This window comes from Triticum dicoccoides, chromosome 4B (genome assembly GCF_002162155.2).
Source record: "Triticum dicoccoides isolate Atlit2015 ecotype Zavitan chromosome 4B, WEW_v2.0, whole genome shotgun sequence".
Lineage (NCBI taxonomy): Eukaryota > Viridiplantae > Streptophyta > Magnoliopsida > Poales > Poaceae > Triticum > Triticum dicoccoides.
The window spans coordinates 218,524,783-218,548,366 of record NC_041387.1 but is presented as its reverse complement, the minus strand read 5'-3'; the positions used below and the strand labels follow the sequence as shown (position 1 = coordinate 218,548,366).

At 45.5% G+C, this 23,584-nt stretch overlaps 1 protein-coding gene, 1 long non-coding RNA gene, 1 other non-coding gene and 1 pseudogene across 3 annotated transcripts in view; 3 read left to right on the top strand and 1 right to left on the bottom strand.

Moving 5' to 3' along the window:
- Nucleotides 1–594: 594 nt before the first annotated feature.
- Nucleotides 595–23,584, top strand: part of LOC119295824 — a 23,805-nt gene continuing 815 nt past the window's right edge. The window contains exons 1-3 of the long non-coding RNA XR_005144338.1: nucleotides 595–605; nucleotides 7,149–7,153; nucleotides 21,513–21,516. This is a non-coding gene — a long non-coding RNA (uncharacterized LOC119295824). The remainder of the gene's footprint in view (nucleotides 606–7,148; nucleotides 7,154–21,512; nucleotides 21,517–23,584) is intronic.
- LOC119295821 lies at nucleotides 12,497–14,254 on the top strand (annotated as a pseudogene).
- On the top strand, nucleotides 14,401–14,880 carry LOC119295823 (ATP synthase subunit 9, mitochondrial-like). The gene has a single exon (XM_037574273.1). The coding sequence runs from the start codon at nucleotides 14,507–14,509 to the stop codon at nucleotides 14,846–14,848; it is 342 nt and encodes a 113-aa protein (XP_037430170.1). The 5' UTR covers nucleotides 14,401–14,506; the 3' UTR covers nucleotides 14,849–14,880.
- On the bottom strand, nucleotides 16,524–16,596 carry TRNAK-UUU. Its single transcript has one exon. It is a non-coding gene; the product is annotated as a tRNA-Lys (tRNA).

Here is a 23,584-nt window from a genome sequence, read left to right as displayed (position 1 = left end):
AGCCACATAACTATTTTCAGGATTTTATAAAATGGTTTAGTATTTTACTAAACTAAAACAACACAGAACAAAATAAAAAAAAACAGAAATAGGAAAAGCAGAGAGGAGAGAAACCCTACCTGGCGCTCACCTCTCAGCCCACCTGGCCCAATTCCAGCGGCCCAGCCCACCGAACCGCCACCGTCTCCCACCTCGCGCCAGAAGGACGCGAGGCGTGTGGCCACCGCACGCCGGCACACGCCAAGCCACCTCCTGCTTGCCGCTCTCCTTCCCCGACGCTCTGGACGCCTCCCCCGAGCGCCATGCACCCCCCTGACCCCTCTCTCCCTCGCCCGTGTCCTCTCCCCTTCCCTGGCTCTCTCCCGAGCGGAGCTCGTCGCCGCCGCTCGCTGTAGCCACGCCTACCGTGCTCCCCTCGCCTCCCCGTGTCGCCTGAAAGCTCCGCCACCCTCCTCTCCTTCGAGCAACCCGAGCCCCGTGTACTCTCAAGGCCCCGAGTCCACCGCACCGACCTCGCCCGAGTCTGCCGTCGCCGGAGATCCCCTTCAACGCCGTAGCCGCGTCAGCTCGTCCCCGACCCCGCCGGTGGCCTCTACGGGTGCTCTGTGAGCCTAGCTAGCCCTCCTACCCTTCCTCTCTCGCCCCCGAGCCGTGTAGCCACCGCACGAAGATCACCCGCACGCACCGTCGTGGATCTCGTCGCCGACATGCTCCCGGCCATCCTCCGGCCACCTCTCGGTGTCCAACGCACTCACCACGCTGCGTTGAGTCCAACCGTGCACTCCCCGCACCTCACCGCACACCCTAGCCTCGAGTTCGTCCCCAACCGAACTCCGGTGGCCGCCTAGGTCGTCGCCGGCGCCAACTCCGGCCACCCCGACCCCAACTGACTCGACCAAGAGCTGCGGTTCGTCCCCAGCTCCACGTAGATGCCCTCCGCGCCCCATTTGGTGGCCGGAACGGCCAAAACCACTTCCGCCTCCGCGTCGGGCTCGCCGGCGGCTAAACGCCGGTGCAGCCGTGTTGACTTTGACCACGGGTGGGCCCCGGTTGACTCTGTTGAGTCAATGACAGGTGGGGCCCCCTTCTGCTAATTATCCAGATTAGTTTAAACTAAATTAAATTAGTTAATTAGCCACTGACACCCTGGACCCACGCGTCAGGTTTGACCTGGACCGGGTCTGTTGACTTGCTGAGGCCAGCATGACCTCATGCTGATGCAGTAATCCTTTTCTGGAATTAAAATAAATCTAAAATGATTTATAAATTCCAGAAAATAACCCAAACTTCAAAAATTCATATAAATTCAACCGTAGCTCCAAATCAAACATATTATATATGAAAAATGATCAGAAAAATCCAATCTATCCATCTGACTAGTTTCATGCATGTTTAAACAAACTAACTTGAGGTTTAGTGCAGAACAAGATAAAACACTTTAAAGGGCCATTTATGAGTTTGAAATTTGAATCTTTGGTTCAAATTGATTCAAACCCATCTAGTTCTAGTTGCATTAGCCCAACACACTCTTATTGCCATGTTTCATGCATGCATCATATTGTTGCACATTGTTTGGTGATGGTTGTGTATCGGTGTTCTTGCGGCAGGTTCTGCCTCCGAGGAGTACCGTGACTACCCTAGCGAAGAACCGTATCCGTGCATAGATCCATCAGGCAAGCAACCAACCATTTGATCATATCGATACAATCCCATGTTCTCGCTCCTGCTCTCTTTTACTGCATTAAGACAACGCGTTTCAAACTGCTGTGTGCTACGGTAGTTGAACCCATTTCCTCTGCATGACCTGTCATTGCCACAGTAACTAGATGAAACCCACTAGCATGTGTAGGAGTTGTTTGAGCCATATGTATGTGTTGTTCCTACCTTGCTATGCCTGCTATGCTTAGAGTCGTGTCAGGTCTGGTTCATCTAGGTGATGGGCTAGAGTGAAATGATCGTGCCGGTAATGAGAGTGATGTGGTGAACACGGTTTGGTAAAGGTATCGATGAGAGGCCATGTAGGAGTACATGGTGGGTTGTTTCATTGAAGCCGACCTTAAGCACTGAGATTTGTATATGTGATTTAAGATTCAGCTACTACCATGCATTGGGCCCTGAAATATGACCCCGCTCGACTTCTTATTCACCCTTGTCCTCTGTCCAGGAGTTGCAAGTAGTTTCTGGTGTTTGTAGTATGCTGGAGGCCGTGGACAGCGCTGACCATAGGGGTGGGCTGTGATGCGGTAGGCACGTGGCCGGGTGTACCGGATACCCGTTAGGTATCTCGGGAACCCTGCACACATCGTTTGGGGCTGTGAGAGAAACTCCGGCCGGATCTCCTTATGGATGGAACCCGAATAGGCGATAAACCTGGACTAGAGACTTGAGTGATTAGGTAGGTCATGGTCTACACCCACGTCGGCTTTCGCTTGAAGTCTGCCGAGCACATGTCATGTGCAGACGCTAAGTGGTGGAAGCATGTATGAAGAAGTACACCCCTACAGGGTTAACATCATCTATTCGAATAGTCGTGTCCGCGGTAAAGGACTTCTGGGTTGCTTATATCGGTTCATAGACAAGAGAAAGTGGATACTCTAAAATACGCAAGATAAGCGTGAGTGCTATGGATGGCGTTCTCGTAGGGAGACGGGAGCGGTTCCATAGTGGTGTATTTGTTGGTGAATATGTGGACTCGTGCGCGCCTCCTCAAAAGAGTTGCTTGCAGTCGTAGTTTAGGATAGCCACCGAGTCAAAGCTGGCTTGCTGCAGTTAAACCCCACCATCCCCCTTTGTTGATAATGATGCATATGTAGTTAGTTCTGATGTAAGTCCTGCTGGGTACATTTGTACTCACGTTGCTTAATTTATGTCTTTTGCAGAGAGAGATTTCAGTCTCACTAGTAGTTCCACGTGAACTTCGACGTTTAGCTTGTTACCTCAGCTACGATCTTGTGCCCTCGGCAGGATTTGGTAGATAGTCAGGCTTCTCAGCCTTTTCATTTATAGATGTCTGTACTCAGACATGATAGCTTCCGCTTGTGTTTTGACTTGTATGCTCTGAATGTTGGGTCGTAGGACCCCTGTTTGTAATATCTCGCTCCTCGGAGCCTAATGAATAAATACTTGAGTTGTAGAGTCATGTTGTGATGCCATGTTGTATTTGCACATATCGAGCATATTGTGTGTATGTTATTGAAATGCTTGGTATGTGTGGGATCTGACTATCTAGTTGTTTATCCTTAGTAGCCTCTCTTACCGGGAAATGTCTCCTAGTGTTTCCACTGGGCTATGGTAGCTTGCTGCTGCTCCGGAACACTTAGGCTGGCCGGCATGTGTCCTTCTTCGTTCCTGTGTCTGTCCCCTCAGGGAAATGTCACGCGATGAATACCGGAGTCCTGTTAGCCCGCTACAGCCCGGTTCATCGGAGTCCTGCTAGCCCAGTGCTACAGCCTGGATTCACTCGCTGATGACCGACACGTTCGATGCTGGGTCATGGATGCCTGTCCCTGTAAGTTTGTGCCACTTTGGGTTTACGACTAGCCATGTCAGCCCGGGCTCCTTATCATATGGATCCTAGCAACACTATCATATACGTGTGCCAAAAGACGCAAATGGTCCCGGGCAAAGGTAAGGCGACACCCGTGGGAATACCGTGCGTGAGGCCGCAAAGTGATATGAGGTGTTACATGCTAGATCGATGTGGCATTGAGTCGGGGTCCTGACAGCGTTGGTATCAGAGCTTGACTACCTGTAGGATTACCAAGCCAAACTGGTCGAAGTTGAGTCTAGAAATTCTTTAGTTATGTAAGGGAATTGATTGTGGGATGGAACGTAAGGCTCTTTTTACTCCTTATACCTCATGGCCCTCTGATCTGAGTCATCCTCTTCTCTTCTACGGGGACTAAGAACTAGGCCTTCTCATCTATCTATCAGGATGACGTGTTACTAATCCGTAGACTTATAAGATTGTTGGATTTAAGTTTGAGTTCAGTTCCTACGACTTCTGTATGTTAACTGTTGATCTCGAAACCTTGGTATTGTGCTTCTGAGTGGTTATGCCACCATTTTTGTGATTGTTTCAAATCTTTTTGAGCATTTATAGCCGTTATGCTGTCCGAGTCATCCCAGGTTTCTAAATAATCTAATGCAATTGCAAAATCCTTTCCCTCTGTTTTGGTGTCCGTTTGGTCAGAATAAGCACACTAATCGCCAGTTGAGGTACTCTGTTGCCTCGGTATATATGTTGGAGCTACTATTATGACCCTAGGAGTTTTAGGGAGTCACCTAGTAAGCTAGCCATGATTTGTGTCCCAGTGTGATGATTCTGGCCTTTATTCTCGAAAGCATTCCGTGATGCTACTTAGTAGTAGGTATTCTATTCCTGGGTTTCAACCCGAGATTCACTCTACTTTACTTCATGTTGATAGTGTTTGCTAGTTCCTTTAGGATATTAGTAACTTTGCGATAGTCCTCGAGGTCCGTGGTATTTCCTTCTTCCAAATACTATGAACCGCTTATGGCAGATGTTTATTGGATCAAAAGATCACAATTAGAGTACTCTTGAGGAGATCTCCATTCATAAATCGTGACTCTGCCAGTCCTACCTCTCTGCATGGGTTATCTGGAAGAAATGTTGATCTCGCTCGAGATACTAATCTATGCATCCACAACTCAGAAAATTATATGTTCCTTTGAGTTGTTCTCTTTAGTTGCATTCTGACCCTCGTCTATCAATTGATAGTCAATAGTATGCGTGCATTCGTTTGTCGATGCCTATTACTCTTGTGGTCCGTCAAGCCATTCTGTCCTGAATGACTTGGAGAAAGAAACTCCAGTACCTCATCCATATCTAGGATTGGGTCAAAGCAGTTGTATTCCACAGATCAAATGCGAATCCAGCTTTTGGTTCTGTTCTACCTTGGAGTATTACCCCCTTTATGCCAGAATTGTCATGAGAACTGCACCAACTCTCATGAATTTTGACGTAGTGATACTTCTCACCATCATTAGTCATTCCTCGGTCTTCGTGTTGATGCAACCGGAATACCGACAAATGAATTGTGATGTGTGAAATCAATACTCCTAGCAACCTCGTTGCTTGGTAGTTAAAGGACAATAATTTCATTCTTAGCGTGTTGGTTTTTGAATCATCCTTCTAAGACTGATCGTGCTACCTAGTCCTTATTTCGGTGCACCCTTCGATTGATGAGTTAGGATCTTGTCAAGTGCTCACTCATTTGATCATATCGTCTTGCCCTCAAAAGCGAGATTGTTCTCGAGCTTAGTAACATACCGGTGGTTCGTGATTTTCCGAATATCTTCTCGGTAGTATTACCTGGTTGTCCCCTGACTGTTATGTTGAGCTCGTGATCAAGTTGGTTTCTTGTGAACCACCCTCTCTCCAAGAGTCGGTGTTAGATATCCCTGAGCTAGTTGGTTAAGCTAGACAACAACTTGGAGAGTTGGAAGATAAAAGCTTGCCTGACTTAGTTCGTTCCAAAGGGATATTCTTGTGTAGTGTGTGTTTAAGAAAGATGATATCTTCATCGATTGGTCCCTGTGATCAGTTGCTGGACCTATTGTCTTATCAATCCTTTGATTTGAGTGTGGGCTATCGTCAAATCAAATCACTACCAACGATGCTCGTAATGTTGTCTTACTCGTGGTTGATCCCTCGAGCATACACCATTACATCTTTGGTCTGACCAATGCTATCACCGTGTTCACATGATGGTGGAAGTCCAGTGATATGGAAATTCTGATGAGTTGTTGTTGAGCCCATCAGTAGCATTTCGTCTCCCCCCATGAATCATGTTGAACATCAACCTAGTGTTGAAAATTTTGTAAGCAATGCCTTCGTGCTCCGTTCATGAATCCTATGTTTGGATGAAAGTAGTGACTTCCTCTAATTCATGTGCATCTGATGTAAGTTGCCGCCATGAATTCGAGGAAGATTGTTTTGTTTCCTTTGGAATCATCCCAAATCAGTCATGCATACATGCGAAGTATTCTGTAGTCTGGAGGCTTGCAACCTCCATTCTATATGTGTCCCTAGCACACCAAGCCACTGATTGATTTGTTCAAGGTTAATAAGTTCTAAGTGCTAGTCCCGAAGGTATCAGACGGATTTGTACAAAACTTCGATATCCTCGATGATGGTTCCCCCTCCTGAACTCGGTAGTGTTTTATTATAAGACTACTTTGTGGTCATGCTTGTCTGGGACAACGTGTTCACATGTTTGTAGCAGAACCAGCTCATGTTTTGGAACTTGCTATCGTAGTTCATTTCCCGAGAATCTCGCAACGTCATCTCGTCGATTTGTGTTGCAAACTTTCATTTTTCTTCCTAGACTCGATGAGTCTGGAATATCCTGACACCAACCAGATCTGAATCTCAGGCAGATATGATGGTTGGAATGTTTCCCAAGAACTACAATATTGGTCCCTCTATAACCGGTAAAGTGGATGTCGTGGCCAACACACCTAGCCGGAAGACCTGTTATTATAATATCTTGATCGAGGAAGTTGGCCACCTCCCCATAAGGATTTCGTAGGATCTACTCCCTAGTTGTTCTATATGGATTTTTGTGCTCCCGAAGTCCGACCCTTTTACTTGATGGTCTGCTTACGAAACCATTTCAATAAATGGATTACGCTAGCACATTAAGGAGAGCATTAGAAGCGGAGTGCTAAATGTCTCTCGGTCGATCATCCAGATTTTATTTCCTTGGCCCCGCCAAGGGTGAAATCTGAGAAAGTGTTATCTTCCTTTGCATCTACATCATCCATCATCATTCATCATGGTAGCAAGTTGTGTTGCCAGGATCCTTGACACGGATATTGGTAAAATCTTGATGATTATGGAAATGCTCAAGTTCTTGAGAGCATGCGCAAGTGCTAGGTTTGATCGTCGGCATTAACTGTATAGTGCTCTCAGTTTCCTCGGCAATGCTATGACCTTTTCAAACAGTGAATTCACTCTCTATTGTTGGGTCCTTCCCCAGTTACCAGAATCATTCCCAGCATTTGCATTTTGTTCCCAGCTTGCACCGCCAATGTGCCATTCTACCATGGGTCTCTTCCATTTCCGGTGGTAAGCAAATTCATCCATTACGTTGTCTTCAACAAGGTAATCCACATCATCCAAGTCCGAGTATGCCATTCTACCGACCCCCTCCAAACGATCGCTCGAGAATTGCCTTAGGCTGGTTTAAAGAGTTTCAATGATCTCTGAATCAAAGGTAATTCTTTTTCCACTTAAGGGGATATATCTACGAGTCACCATCCCTAAGGTGCCTCGTTGTGGTATCATGGCAACTCAACTCCTCGCTGCGTTGACAACCAATTACCACCTTCCTAAGCGTGGAATGGTTGCCTACCAATTTGAACCTTCGTCATCCATTTCTTTACCATCATTCCTAATGTGTGTTTGGTGTCTCAACTCAAGAGTTGTTCCTACGTCTCTCCATGAACTGATCTTGAGTTGCTCGATCTTCAAGAAGAGTAAATCCTGTAGGGTTTCCCCCTTCTTTCTGTTGTTGTGTCGAGTGAAGATCTCGAAAGCAAAGACGTCAAGACCAAAATGATGGAATGAATCAACCTCTTTGAGAAGGGCAAATGGATCATGAAGATTGTGATAGTTGTGACTTCCCTTTTCCTCTTACCTCACGTCTTGAATCTCGGGGCGAGATTCTTGTTTAGTGGGGGTGAGTTGTCACAGCCCTAGAGCTTGCTTGTAACTAGTGGCATTGCATCCATGCATCATGTCTAGATTTCTTTAAATTTGAATTGGGAAATTGGAGAGCCTCAGAAATCATTTAAAAAAAAATGATGATCAACATTAAAAATTGCTTCAAATGTTTCCAAGGAAATGTTCCTTTTCAGCTTTGAAAAATATTGGCAAGAATAAAATGCAAACCAATATTTTTGGAGTGACTGAAACATTTTTTTTGGGCCTTTGAATTAATTCAATAACTATTTGCATTGGATATATATTTGATATATAACTAATATATGTCCAATAATACTGGAACATTTTATGTGGTTTGGTATATTTTAGTTCTAGCCACATAACTATATTCAGGATTTTATAAAATGGTTTAGTATTTTACTAAACTAAAACAACACAGAACAAAATAAAAAAAACAGAAATAGGAAAAGCAGAGAGGAGAGAAACCCTACCTGGCGCTCACCTCTCAGCCCACCTGGCCCAATTCCAGCGGCCCAGCCCACCGAACCGCCACCGTCTCCCACCTCGCGCCAGAAGGACGCGAGGCGTGTGGCCACCGCCCGCCGGCACGCGCCGAGCCACCTCCTGCTTGCCGCTCTCCTTCCCCGACGATCTGGACGCCTCCCCCGAGCGCCACGCACCCCCCTGACCCCTCTCTCCCTCGCCCGTGCCCTCTCCCCTTCCCTGGCTCTCTCCCGAGCGGATCTCATCGCCGCCGCTCGCCGTAGCCACGCCTACCGTGCTCCCCTCGCCTCCCCGTGTCGCATGAAAGCTCCGCACCCTCCTCTCCTTCGAGCAACCCGAGCCCCGTGTGCTCGCAAGGCCCGAGTCCACCGCACCGACCTCGCTCGAGTCCGCCGTCGCGGGTGATCCCCTTCAACGCCGTCGCCGCATCAGCTCGTCCCCGACCCCGCCGGTGGCCTCTACGGGTGCTCTGTGAGCCTAGCTACCCCTCCTACCCTTCCTCTCTCGCCCCCGAGCCGTGTTGCCACCGCACGAAGATCACCCGCACGCACCGCCGTGGATCTCGTCGCCGACGTGCTCCCGGCCATCCTCCGGCCACCTCTTGGTGTCCAACGCACTCACCACGCTGCGTTGAGTCCAACCGTGCACTCCCCGCACCTCACCGCACACCCTAGCCTCGAGTTCGTCCCCAACCGAACTCCGGTGGCCGCCTAGGTCGTCGCCGGCGCCAACTCCGGCCACCCCGACCCCAACTGACTCCACCAAGAGCTGCGGTTCGTCCCCAGCTCCACGTAGATGCCCTCCGCGCCCCATTTGGTGGCCGGAACGGCCAAAACCACTTCCGCCGCCGCGTCGTGCTCGCCGGCGGCTAAACACCGGTGCAGCCGTGTTGACTTTGACCCCGGGTGGGCCCCGGTTAACTCTGTTGAGTCAATGACAGGTGGGGCCCCCCTTCTGCTAATTATCCAGATTAGTTTAAACTAAATTAAATTAGTTAATTAGTCACTGACACCCTGGACCCACGCGTCAGGTTTGACCTGGACCGGGTCTGTTGACTTGCTGAGGTCAGCATGACCTCATGCTGACGCAGTAATCCTTTTCTGGAATTAAAATAAATCTAAAATGATTTATAAATTCCAGAAAATAACCCAAACTTCAAAAATTCATATAATTTCAACCGTAGCTCCAAATCAAACAAATTATATATGAAAAATGATCAGAAAAATCCAATCTATCCATCTGTACTAGTTTCATGCATGTTTAAACAAACTAACTTGAGGTTTAGTGCAGAACAATATAAAACACTTTAAAGGGCCATTTATGAGTTTGAAATTTGAATCTTTGGTTCAAATTGATTCAAACCCATCTGGTTCTAGTTGCATTAGCCCAACACACTCTTATTGCCATGTTTCATGCATGCATCATATTGTCGCACATTGTTTGGTGATGGTTGTGTATCGGTGTTCTTGCGGCAGGTTCTGTCTCCGAGGAGTACCGTGAGTACCCTAGCGAAGAACCGTATCCGTGCATCGATCCATCAGGCAAGCAACCAACCATTTGATCATATCGATACAATCCCATGTTCTCGCTCCTGCTCTCTTTTACTGCATTAAGACAACGCGTTTCAAACTGCTGTGTGCTACGGTAGTTGAACCCATTTCCTCTGCATGACCTGTCATTGCCACAGTAACTAGATGAAACCCACTAGCATGTGTAGGAGTTGTTTGAGCCATATGTATGTGTTGTTCCTACCTTGCTATGCCTGCTATGCTTAGAGTCGTGTCAGGTCTGGTTCATCTGGGTGATGGGCTAGAGTGAAATGACCGTGCCGGTAATGAGAGTGATGTGGTGAACACGGTTTGGTAAAGGTATCGATGAGAGGCCATGTAGGAGTACATGGTGGGTTGTTTCATTGAAGCTGACCTTAAGCACTGAGATCTGTATATGTGATTTAAGATTCAGCTACTACCATGCATTGGGCCCTGAAATATGACCCCGCTCGACTTCTTATTCACCCTTGTCCTCTGTCCAGGAGTTGCAAGTAGTTTCTGGTGTTTGTATTATGCTGGAGGCCGTGGACAGCGCTGACCATAGGGTTGGGCTGTGATGCGGTAGGCACGTGGCCGGGTGTACCGGATACCCGTTAGGTATCTCGGGAACCCTGCACACATCGTTTGGGGCTGTGAGCGAAACTCCGGCCGGATCTCCTCATGGATGGAACCCGAATAGGCGATAAACCTGGACTAGAGACTTAAGTGATTAGGTAGGTCGTGGTCTACACCCACGTCGGCTTTCGCTTGAAGTCTGCCAAGCACATGTCGTGTGCAGACGCTAAGTGGTGGAAACATGTATGAAGAAGTACACCCCTGCAGGGTTAACATCATCTATTCGAATAGCCGTGTCCGCGGTAAAGGACTTCTGGGTTGCTTATATCAGTTCATAGACAAGTGAAAGTGGATACTCTAAAATACGCAAGATAAGCGTGAGTGCTATGGATGGCGTTCTCGTAGGGAGACGGGAGCGGTTCCATAGTGGTGTATTGGTTGGTGAATATCTGGACTCGTGCGCGCCTCCTCAAAAGAGTTGCTTGCAGTCGTAGTTTAGGATAGCCACCGAGTCAAAGCTGGCTTGCTGCAGTTAAACCCCACCATCCCCCTTTGTTGATAATGATGCATATGTAGTTAGTTCTGATGTAAGTCTTGCTGGGTACATTTGTACTCACGTTGCTTAATTTATGTCTTTTGCAGAGAGAGATTTTAGTCTCACTAGTAGTTCCACGTGAACTTCGACGTTTAGCTTGTTACCTCAGCTACGATCTTGTGCCCTCGGCAGGATTTGGTAGATAGTCAGGCTTCTCAGCCTTTTCATTTATAGATGTCTGTACTCAGACATGATAGCTTCCGCTTGTGTTTTGACTTGTATGCTCTGAATGTTGGGTCGTAGGACCCCTGTTTGTAATATCTCGCTCCTCGGAGCCTAATGAATAAATACTTGAGTTGTAGAGTCATGTTGTGATGCCATGTTGTATTTGCACATATCGAGCATATTGTGTGTATGTTATTGAAATGCTTGGTATGTGTGGGATCTGACTATCTAGTTGTTTATCCTTAGTAGCCTCTCTTACCGGGAAATTTCTCCTAGTGTTTCCACTGAGCCATGGTAGCTTGCTGCTGCTCCGGAACACTTAGGCTGGCCGGCATGTGTCCTTCTTCGTTCCTGTGTCTGTCCCCTCGGGGAAATGTCACGCGATGAATACCGGAGTCCTGTTAGCCCGCTACAGCCCGGTTCACCGGAGTCCTGCTAGCCCAGTGCTACAGCCTGGATTCACTCGCTGATGACCGACACGTTCGATGCTGGGTCATGGATGTCTGTCCCTGTAAGTTTGTGCCACTTTGGGTTTACGACTAGCCATGTCTGCCCGGGCTCCTTATCATATGGATGCTAGCGACACTATCATATACATGTGCCAAAAGACGCAAACGGTCCCGGGCAAAGGTAAGGCGACACCCGTGGGAATACCGTGCATGAGGCCGCAAAGTGATATGAGGTGTTACATGCTAGATCGATGTGGCATTGAGTCGGTGTCCTGACAGCATAGGCCTGTGGATGCGGCATCTGGCTCTATGCGATGAAAGCAATGGGAAATGAGATTCTGGGTTTGATTACTGGTACAAACAAGTTCAAAGCTAGCGAGAGCATAAAGAACGGTAGATTCCATTCAACTGGTAGGTCAAGCCCTTACCCATAACACTTAGTCAAAATGGGCTATCCGAAAGAGGAGATCAAAAATTCCACTATCAATATGGGTAGGCTGCTATATCTAGAAAGAGAAGATGAAAGGTTTTGGATTATTAGCAAAGGTACTTATCTTATTACTCAGCTAGGCACTTACAAACCTATTTATTTACAAGTTCCACATGGGTCTGGTCAGGAAGACTCGGAATCATTCTCACGGCCACCCCACACGGGAGCGGCTTCTCCGCCAATCGATCATCACTTGCATACAAAAAAAGCCCCTTTTCCAATGGAAACCTGGGGAAATACAGTTGCTCAATTCATTCGATTTTGAAATAGCGTATAAAGTGATTCTTGCAATTTCACTGCAGGCAGCGTAGCAATTCTCGCGGGAAGCTCGGTCTTGTTTGGGCCGATTCCTTAGCGAGAGCCTAGTCGAAAGCGCCCATAAAAAGAGTAAATCGTTTTCGGTATGGGTACGCTGGCCCCTACGAGGGGCGGTAAGCAAGGTAGAGACCAGGGAGCAGGACCGCGAAGGGTCTTCCCATCTCTTCTTGTTAATGTCTTTGTCCGAGATGCCCGGTTCACCAAATGAGAATTCAAATCGAGATTGTGTGAAGTAAAGATCTTTTTCTTGAAAGCGGATTTCTCCCTTCAAAATATCATCCATCTAATTTGTTAAAGTATGGAATTCTCACCTAGAGCTGCGGAACTCATGACTCTATTAGAAAGTAGAATGACCAACTTTTACACGAATTTTCAAGTGGATGAGATCGGTCGAGTGGTCTCAGTTGGAGATGGGATTGCACCTGTTTATGGATTGAACGAGATTCAAGCAGGAGAAATGGTGGAATTTGCCAGCGGTGTGAAAGGAATATCCTTAAATCTTGAGAATGAGAATGTAGGTATTGTTGTCTTTGGTAGTGATACCGCTATTAAAGAAGGAGATCTTGTCAAGCGCACTGGATCTATTGTGGATGTTCCTGCGGGAAAGGCCATGTTAGGCCGTGTGGTCGACGCCTTGGGAGTACCTATTGATGGAAAAGGGGCTCTAAGCGATCACGAACGAAGACGTGTCGAAGTGAAAGCCCCAGGGATTATTGAATGTAAATCTGTGCACGAACCCATGCAAACAGGCTTAAAAGCAGTGGATAGCCTGGTTCCTATAGGCCGTGGTCAACGAGAACTTATAATCAGGGACAGACAAACTGGAAAAACTGCAATAGCTATCGATACTATATTAAACCAAAAGCAAATGAACTCAAGGGGCACAAATGAGAGTGAGACATTGGATTGTGTCTATGTTGCGATTGGACAAAAACGCTCGACTGTGGCACAATTAGTTCAAATTCTTTCAGAAGCGAATGCTTTGGAATATTCCATTCTTGTAGCAGCCATCGCTTCGGATCCTGCTCCTCTGCAATTTCTGGCCCCATATTCAGGGTGTGCCATGGGGGAATATTTCCGCGATAATGGAATGCACGCATTAATTATATATGATGATCTAAGTAAACAGGCGGTGGCATATCGACAAATGTCATTATTGTTACGCCGACCACCAGGCCGTGAGGCTTCCCCAGGGGATGTTTTCTATTTACATTCCCGTCTCTTAGAAAGAGCCGCTAAACAATCGGACCAGACAGGTGCAGGTAGCTCGACTGCATTACCCGTGATTGAAACACAAGCTGGAGACGTATCGGCCTATATCCCCACCAATGTGATCTCCATTACAGATGGACAGATCTGTTTGGAAACAGAGCTCTTTTATCGCAGAATTAGACCAGCTATTAACGTTGGCTTATCCGTCAGTCGCGTCGGGTCTGCCGCTTAGTTGAAAGCTATGAAACAAGTCTGCAGTAGTTCAAAACTGGAATTGGCACAATATCGCGAAGTGGCCGCCTTCGCTCAATTTGGGTCAGACCTTGATGCTGCCACTCAGGCATTACTGAATAGAGGTGCAAGGCTTACAGAAGTGCCCAAACAACCACAATATGAACCACTTCCAATTGAAAAACAAATTGTTGTGATTTATGCTGCTGTCAACGGCTTCTGTGATCGAATGCCACTAGACAGAATTTCTCAATATGAAAAAGCCATTCTAAGTACTATTAATCCAGAATTACAAAAATCCTTCTTAGAAAAGGTGGCTTAACTAACAAAAGAAAGATGGAACCAGATGCTTCTTTAAAAGAAAGCACTTTGCCTTACCTGTGAATTAATCAAAAAGGTTGCCCCTTACTCGCAGATGTAGGAAGAAGGCTTTTCTCGCCAACTGAACCCCAATAGGCTATTTTGGACTTTTTGCACATAATTATTAAAGATAGATTTTCATGCCATGCGTAAACCAAGCTGCTGAGAGTCTACCCCAGCCACAATGGGGAGCTGCTCCAGTAGTTCAGGCTACCCCACCCAGCCCCACAAGGGTTGACGGACCCCCTACCTATACCTATACCTGATGATTACCTATACCTGATGATTTGCAATCCACAACTCATTTTCTTGAATATGTGACAAGCCTTGCAAATTGTGATAATATGTATCAAATTAGTGGTCCGCATAACCCAATATTTGAAAATTATGGAGGTGCAGGCCCAAGTACTTCGAATCATCAACAAGAAATCCAAGAAAGAACAGCGAAGGAAAAACGTGACAAGAAAAGTGTTTTCTCGACTCGAGATGTTAGAAGGTGGTAAATCAATATGTACCGGAGCTGCTACAATTGCTTTAGCCGGAGCTGCTGTCGGCATTGGAAACGTCCTCAGTTCTTTGATTCATTCCGTGGCGCGAAATCCATCATTGGCTAAACAATCATTTGGTTATGCCATTTTGGACTTTGCTCTCACCGAAGCTATTGCATTGTTTGCCCCAATGATGGCCTTTCTGATCTCATTCGTTTTCCGATCGCATAAAAAGTCATGAGATCAAAAAAGAAATGTGAGAATGTAGTTACAGATGTAAAAAAAGTAAATATCTCGTTCTCTTGGTCCATAGATGGGGCGTCCTATCCGATGGATGAATGAGGAGCCTCTGTCGAGTAGTGAAATGATAGGATTCTGCTTTTCGGTTAAACCGAAACACAAGTCGGCGATTCAAGCCAAGAGTGCGGGCACCTTAAGAGCGGTCAAAGCTAGAAGCTATATCATGACTGCTAGAACGAAAGACCCGATGAGTATTTTCGTACCACCTTCCAATCTTCTTAGTCAATTGTGTACTTTTCCACTAGGCGAGACATAAGTTATCGGATCCGGGGCCTATTTTTCCCTATTTCCCAAGGGGAATGTCAAATTGTGTGGTTTCACAGTCTTATGAGACAGAAAGTTTTGGAAAATGGAGCTGCCGTTTTCACTACTTTGGTCCCTAGCGATATTGTTGCTTAAACTAACATGGAAAGTGGGTTCAATCACTTTAAAGTGCCCTCTCAAGTGTCATCTCATAATGGTAATCTCCTTATGGTATAGTAATTTGGCTTAGAATAAGAAACCTATCTCTTCCTCCTAATGGCTTTTCACTACCCCTTGCGGGAATGCGTATCGTTGCTGCATCGCCACCGTATTCCTGACTTGCTTTTCCGAACTGCTTGTTTTCTCGGGGCTGCAGTCCAGTTGCTTAGTGGTTTGCTTCTCGGTCTACCCAATCAAGGTTATACCTCGCTCTATCAACCATTGCTTTAAATAGTATCATGTTATTTCATCTTTCATTGATACCATCATTACAATCGTGGGCCTACAATCCATGGAAATCCCTATTCCGATCACTGGGAAAGAAGAGCAAGTAAGTAATGAATGAATGAATGAATTTAGATGGTATATAAACATCTCCCCCTGAAGGGAAGGTGCTATAGTATCTAACTAAGAAAAAAAGTAGGTTGTGAAATGATAGGAAATATGCCATGCAGAAAATCCAGGAAATATTTCCTTGATTTTCGGATGACCCGGCTTATCTTTGCAGTTATCCTTATTTAGCAGAATCTAGTGAGTGTTCCATTAAAAGGAAAGAGAGCTATTCGTTGTAGGATTGATCCAGACAACCCAACCTAAGTCACCTATTGCGCCTAACCTAAGTATAGTACCAGTGGTCGGCGAGGAGAAGTTCATTCCTGTAGAGAAGAGAGGGGATCCTATTTCCTTTCCCCCTTTCCCAGTATGGCAACCTTATCTTCCAGCATGAAAGTTGGTATCAGAATGAAACAATCCAATCCAATCCATACTTGTGGAGTGCTCAGTTCAGTTCCTCATTTCTCTCAAGCCTAAACCGGAAAAGGAAACCTATTACCCGGGGTCCCCCCTTTCGGCTATCTCATCTGCTGTTCCTCGACTCTCAGGAAGGTAAGATCATCAATCAATAGTAGGCTGCTGCTCTGTGCAGTTAAAGATGGGATCCATCCTGTTCTGTTTGCTTGTTTCCTATAATCTGTGCTCAATTCCATATTTCTGTATCCTTCGATTCCCGGGACAGATCTGATCTCCTTTATACTGACCTCAAACAACGAGCGAAGTTGAGATGTTGATGAGAAAGGGGATTTTCTCAAGGCCAAAGAGTGCTCTTTGAAGGCCACTGTGCATCCTTACGAATACAAGAGTGGTTTTTTTTGTTTTGGGTATAGCAGGACTTGAACCTGCGACCATTAGGTTAAAAGCCCAATGCTCTACCAACTGAGCTATACACCCGATTTTACAAGAAGGCTTGGTGCAGAAAAGAAAAGAGGGCGGCCTAGCCCCTTTTCTTCTTATCATATCACAAGGGCGCGGCTCTATATGGTATAGTACTGTGGAGCAAGTCTGGGAGTCCTTTCCACTCATTGAGGATTCTATCTAAAAAAGAAGGTCAACGGGGGAGACTACAATAGCTCGAACTCAGACTATCTATGAAAAAGGTAAAGTCGTCTTTCCTAGGGTTCGACCGAAAGGAGCTGTGTTCTATGCTTTGACGTTGTGGAGGTCCAGCACTCTTCTAAACGAAGAAAGAGGGGATTCGCGCTACCTCCTACTCCTACAGAAGATCGATTGGCGCGAACTTCCGATCGATTCCTTATTCATCGTTGCCGACCCTTACATCATCATAAAGAGAATCAAGATATCCCAAGAACCCAGCTAGGGATGAATGACTAGCGCTCAAGAACAAGCAAGGGATGAGCGCACGGGAGCGGCGTTGCTTGTTGCTTTATTATCACATTAGAGAAGCGGAACCTCCAAGCTCAGACATCTCGAACTCAGAAACTACCCTTCTATCCCACCCTGCTCCTCCGGCATCGGAAGCAGAACTACCTGACCGAAGGAGATAGACAGGAAGGGAAGACGGTCATACAAAGGCTGAATAAAGCTCTCTTGAAGCTTCATCTGAATAGACCTAGAGTCACTCAGTACATACGAACCCTTGAATACATAAGAATTGAGAAGTATGAAATGTGGGCATCATAACAAAAAAAGAAAAAGACCGAAATAGTAAGACTAATGTCTACTTATTTATACCTTTGAGAAGTCCACTTAGACTATTATGATTTTCTCTTTAGCTACGTAGGCTATATAAGATTCAATTCAATCTAACAAGCGGACTGGACTACCTTCGGCTACTACAAGATATTTAGAAACCTAAGAAGCTGAGCCTACTTTACGCACTTAAGGCAGCAGCAGATGATGAAGAAATGGGCGGTAGATGATAATGAGAAAGGGCGCCCCTTGGCATTTCCTGTGGGGGAGTCTGATTGATCCAATCACGACGAATGATGTCAACCCCCTCTTTTGCGCCTAACTTGACTCTGATTCTCCCACTATGAGAGCTGATCCAGGGGCTAGTTCGGCTAGAGAATGGAATTTACGAAAGCCCCCCGTCTTTCCGACTCAATGTATTGCCCTTTGGGACCAGGATCTGACGAGGAAGTGAGAGAGGGGACACGAAACATAGGTGCGTACCATTGCCCCAATCCAATGGACTATGTCATACAGGGAGGAACCCTTGGAGGTTGGGACAGAAAGAAAGCAGGTTTTGCTTCTGCTTCCTTCGAGCAACCAAACTCTTTCGTCAGGTGTGGGTCAAGTTCGCTCATTATTGCTTGACTTCCCCTTTGGGGCACGAAAAGATGGACTAGGACTTAAGTAAGGGAGAGGACAACCCCTGTTTCTGGCTTACCTTCAACGAGTGAGTGCTATTCCCATTCATTACTTTGATCCAACCCTGTTCCCCGACCAGTTTGCTTGCTCACTAGAAGAGTCAAGCGAGAGCAGCTAGTTTAGAAGGAAAAGGACACCTGGGTCTATTCGGCCTCACTTGTCGGAGACTGAACTACTGCTCGCTTACTTGCTGATCAAGGAGGTCATTTCCACTTACTCTAAGCATAGAAGGAAGAAGATTGAAAAACTAACAACCAAATTGTCTTCAGCCCTACTTACTTATAAGCTGACTTGGCCCAGGAAACAAGGTTCTATTAGGTTTGCAGGGCTTAAAAAAGAATGAGCTAGATTGCAGGTATTTGGATACGAGGTAGTAGCGGGGTCTAGCCGAAGCGGTGCGCAAAGTGTACAAAGGCGAGTCTCACGGGCAACGGCACGTGAGGGGTCTCCCGAACTTCATGGAAGACGCAGTTAGGGAGTTGGAAGATGCACTTTGGACTCCTGCACAAGTAAGAATGGAACTGGAATAAAAAGTCAGGGTAGCTAGTCACTCCGTTACTGAGGAAAGAGAGGATGGCATTTCCATAAGTAGACTCTCCTTCTTACTGAATCCTTATCCTGCCCTCTCTAATCGGGAACAATTCATTCTTAACTCGTAAATAAGTTCCGGGCGTCGACAAGAGAGTTAGCGATCTACAGCTGGTTCGGTGGACTGGTGGTGACACGGGCGGGCCCTCTACTTTATTTGCCGAATCCAATCGATCATGGGTGGCCCTCTTCGTTCACAGTCTTTCTTTCCTTTCGAATCCAATTGTTCCAATCTGACCAAATAGCAATTCATTGAAATCATTCGGGTCACCTCTTTTTTAAGCACTTGACCAAGCCTATTTCTATAGAAAAGGACAGGAATCTATTGACTTTGAGTCTGTCTCCTACTACGAAATTGGAACTGAACACAGGATGGCAATAGTGAGAAAAAATCCCCTCGTACTACGTCATTATTTATTCGATTTTCCCTGGTAAGTGCTCCAGATGCAGTTGCTTTAGTTGACGTAGTGAGTGGAACCTAATTATATGTTTCCTTGAATACCAGAGTTGCCTTTTGTAGATGAGAAAGCCAACAATTTTGCAAGGAGTTGATAATTGCACTTGAAGTAGTAAGTTTAAAGACAGTTGAAACTTAATGGCACCGTTTAACCAAGCACTCTTGTAGCTTCGGAAACTCCGTGTTCAGATCGGTGAGGCAAGAGACGAATTCATCGTCAGTTACATCCACGATATCCAAAATACCCTCAAGACCATGAAGACAGATAATGAGAGTCAGGTTCAAACAATTCAAGGATTGTAAATACCATAACAGCAAAGTAGAATGCACCAAATTTTTCCTATTACCGGCTCCAGGAAGAGCACACCAAATGAAAGAAACTATTACTCAAAAAGCGAATCATATCTCGATCCACAAACTGCCAAAAGCCTTTGTTATTCCATTCCCAGTGGAACGTCAACCTGTTTAACAACAATTTTCTAAGAAACTTGCTGAATTCTAAATGAAACAACCTTATTTTCAAGTGACAGGCAATATCCATTTCAACCAATTATTCAAGATCAAAGGGCTAACTGCACAGCTAATTGAATTCCTTTTCGAGGTTGAGTTCATCTTGAAACCGCATTTGCTTCCTAATTAAACTGAGAAAAAATAAGAATATTAAAAGAAAGACTCCACAGAACATGAATGAATTCAGGTACATCACATCAGGCTGATATGTGCCGGTATCATACCTGTTTCAAGATTCTGGCTAAGCCCTTCTTGTTGCCACATATCCAGTTTCTTCTAAGGTTTCTGGAATTTCTCAAGTTCCTGCTCAACGCTTCTTGTCTAGCTCCAGTCTAGCACTTGTACCAGTCGCCTACCAGATCATGGCTTTACTCCAATTCTACTCTCCAATTATGCAATCCTCTCCAAAATTGGGGCTTTTCTTCACTTCAGCACTTCCCCTCGCAGTGGATTCCACTAGGTTCTTAACCTCTTCCCAATTCTTAAACTGAAACCTGCGATGTCTAATCCAACTCGGCACCTAACCAGCTTGTCAGCATCGTAATTTTGCCTCAACATTCCCCCTAGAAATACAAAAATAATGTAAATCTACTTTCATTTATTTATTAGGGTAGGGATGAGACTTTCTTTTTCTTTTTCTATTTTCTAGAATAAGTATGCTCTAGAGTAAATGGATACGAACCTTTGCATGCCGGTACCAAAAACCGATGCGTTACCACTTGGCTATACTCCAAATGGGGGGAAGGCTCGATGAAAACGAGCTGGGATATAGATTTTTTAGAAGGAAGAGTTAGTTACCCTCGGTCTTCCTTCTTTCTCGGGAATCAAGGAAGTAGTAGCGGGACAGTCCTTTATTTCCCCCTTTAGACCAACTACAACAAGCTCGGTCCTTAGGTTAGCTCTCTGCTCTACCTATTTGTTTGCAATGCCTTGCTTATCAAAATAGGCCTTTCTGTAACCTGACCTTACGCTGAAAAACTGCACTTGTTGGCTCTGCGTCCACTGAAACTTATGAAAAAGAAATGTTATTCTATTGATATCTTCAAGAGTTCCCTAACCCCCTGACTGAGAGTGCTATGATGGGCTATTGAAGTTCGTCCCTGCGGCACGGTGGGGCAGTGCAAATCCTTTCATTAATGAAGTTCCGCCCTGACACTCCCATTATTGGCTTCCTTCCCTGGGGACCGCTCGGGCGAAGGCAGAGCATCGAATGATCGTAGGGGCATCCTTCCTAGGTGGAAAAGATGTGTGTGACTAAAACCAGGAGGAGAAATCCATTTTCAAATGGCGACAGAAAGAAAGGAATCACGAAATAGAAGAAAAAGTGCACTGTGCTGGCAAATGTGGAGAATAGCCATCCATCTTTCATCAATGAAATTGTTCCGTATGGGTAGCAAATACACATATCAGAAGAGCCAACCCGAAAGCACTTGCTTCAAACAAGCAGCAGTTACCAAGAAATTCCTGTTTCAAGTTAGTATATCTCGATAGAACCAATTCCAATCCAGGTAGTGTGAACAGAGGATGTGGAAGTTCTGTTTCCTTGCCTTGTCAAGCATTTCATCTGACACTCTATCTATACTATAGCTAGATCAATTCCTATTCTTTCTTCCAGGCGACTTTACTCCAAAGAATTTTGCCTTCTTATCTTGGCTCGATCTCACGAAATTGGATTGATTGGCACACCGCGCATCTGGCATTCGCTTCTCCTATCTATCTCTTCCAACTAAGCTGATCACTGGAAAATATGAAATCCTGCAAGCAATCATTCCAGAGCCAACTACGAAGATACCTGGTCTTCCACTCTGTTCACTGGAGGAAAGACAAGAAAGTAAACAATTTTTCAAAGGAATTGGCTCTACCGGAACAGAGGAATTGGCTCGCTCCTTCGCTCGCTGGGTAAGCATGGAATGCACACCAGTCTGGTACCAAAGTGTATCTACTTGAAAAGGAGACTACTTGAACAGATGAAATGGAAGGAAGAAATGAAAGTTCGATCTACCAACGTAGAGTCCACCCCTCCTAGGAAGAAGAAATTTGCTGCTTTGGCTCATCAGTTGGTAAGCCTGTCTATGAAGTTCAGTGCCCAGAAAAGAGAAAAAAAGTCCAAAACAAGCTTTTTCAAGCTCTACAAGTCCTATATATATAGTGTTCCACTAGATAGCCGTGTTAAACTAGTCCAGTCTTGCCGAGTGGCCTTATCTTCTAGTTACCTGGTCCGGTACTTCTACTTCGAGAGTGAGTTGCTAAACAGGATCAACTTTATGTTCCATTTTGAGAAATTGCAATCACAGAATCAGAACGAGTGGGTCTAGAGTCCATCCTCACACAGTTGAAATGCTTCTTCTCCCTTCTCCTTTCCAAAAGAAAGTGGATCTCATGGCCTCTGACAATTCGAAAAGTAGGTCTCAGTCTCATTTTCAGATGCCATTTTCCACCAGAAAGAGAATCCCATATTCTTTAAGCCAAGCCGCCAATCCTAGGGTCAATGCAGAACAGGAAACCATTGCTATTTGAGCAGTTAGAGAATCGAAAATCCACTCATTTAGAAATCGATCGGCGAATGCCAGAGGAAGGATAAGGGGAGCCTACACCAACGTAGTCTTAGCCCTAGAACACATGGAGCTTGGAGCACTGATAATAAGTCTGTCTGATTTTCAAGGAGTTTATGAACAGTCACCACATCCATATTGAGGAGAAAGCTCACTCAGGCTACTGAACTTGTAAATACATTTGCGCTCATGATAGGGATTCCGTTTATGGTGTGAGGTGAAGTTAGAAGCATACCTGGATATATACTCATAGTGGCTTCCATACCTATCTCCGGTAGAACTAACAAAATAGAAACCTATGACTAGTAGACTCATACGAAAACTTGAAAGATCTATTTCATTAAAAGAGAAAGTTCACTAATCTATGGCCTAGAAAGCCAAAAGAAATGATCAGTCCAATGACAGAAGGACAGACGCGCGTTCCCTTCGTCCTCAATGTGCGTCCACAGCTTACTCGAGTGCTTGAGATATTCATTTGGTTTAAGGCACCTTCATCGTAGGAAGGAAAAAACCCGGATCCCCGGGCGGATCATTCCCTCTAACAAGCTAAACAAGAGTCCAGGAGCGAGAGAGGAAAATCCAAAGTGCAAATAACATAATATGAAAAAAGAAAAAAGTTCTATTGAGTTGTTGAAAAAAAAGGCACTTTAGAAGCGAAAGTAGGCTATTCTCGTAAAGGAATATCGTAATGGGCGACTAGGAAATATAGAAGGCCGACCCACCCGAATCTCTTGGTGGCCTTTCCCTCGGCTTCCATCACAGAAGATGTTAGCAATAGCAATCCTTCAGTCAATAGAATCAGTAACTATACTACTTAAATAGTGAAATACCAACCAACACATAAAGCAATAACCAGATAGATAGAATGATAACAGGTAATACAAAGATATCAACACAGCCGGAGTCACGAGGCTCGATAATGACCAATGGGTTAGGATCTGAGGAAGCTTAGTTTGGATGATGGAATATTCGCTATTCTGATTGTTGAGATACTGCAAATCCACTTATCCAACAATTTCAGTCCATTTTCCTACTTTTTCTGCAAGGGGGGGAAAGCATTATTATATCCTTAATATGACACTCTGTCACACGGATGTTGCTGGGCTGCTACAAAACCCCTATAGTCGAAAAAAAGATCGAAACAGGGATAAAACATAGGATAACCCAGATCACTCGGACTAGCTGAACTCTCCAGAACAAACACAACCTAGGTGGTTTGACTAACGTTTTGGCACATTAGACTAACCTAAGACAACTCCTGGCTACATTCAGTCCTATCGAGATACAAGCTGTTACCAACCTGATACAACGCAAGTCACAAGCTTGACACAGCGAGAATGGCTGCAACTGACAACTCCTGCATCTGAGATTGACAACTCTAGTAACAGAGAATGACAACTCCTCCAACAGATATTGACAGAGCATGACACTCTCAACTGAG

What these genes read in the sequence shown, in the direction of transcription:
- LOC119295823 (XM_037574273.1), top strand. Translation starts at nt 14,507, where the DNA reads ATGGAGGTGCAGGCCCAAGTACTTCGAATCATCAACAAGAAATCCAAG.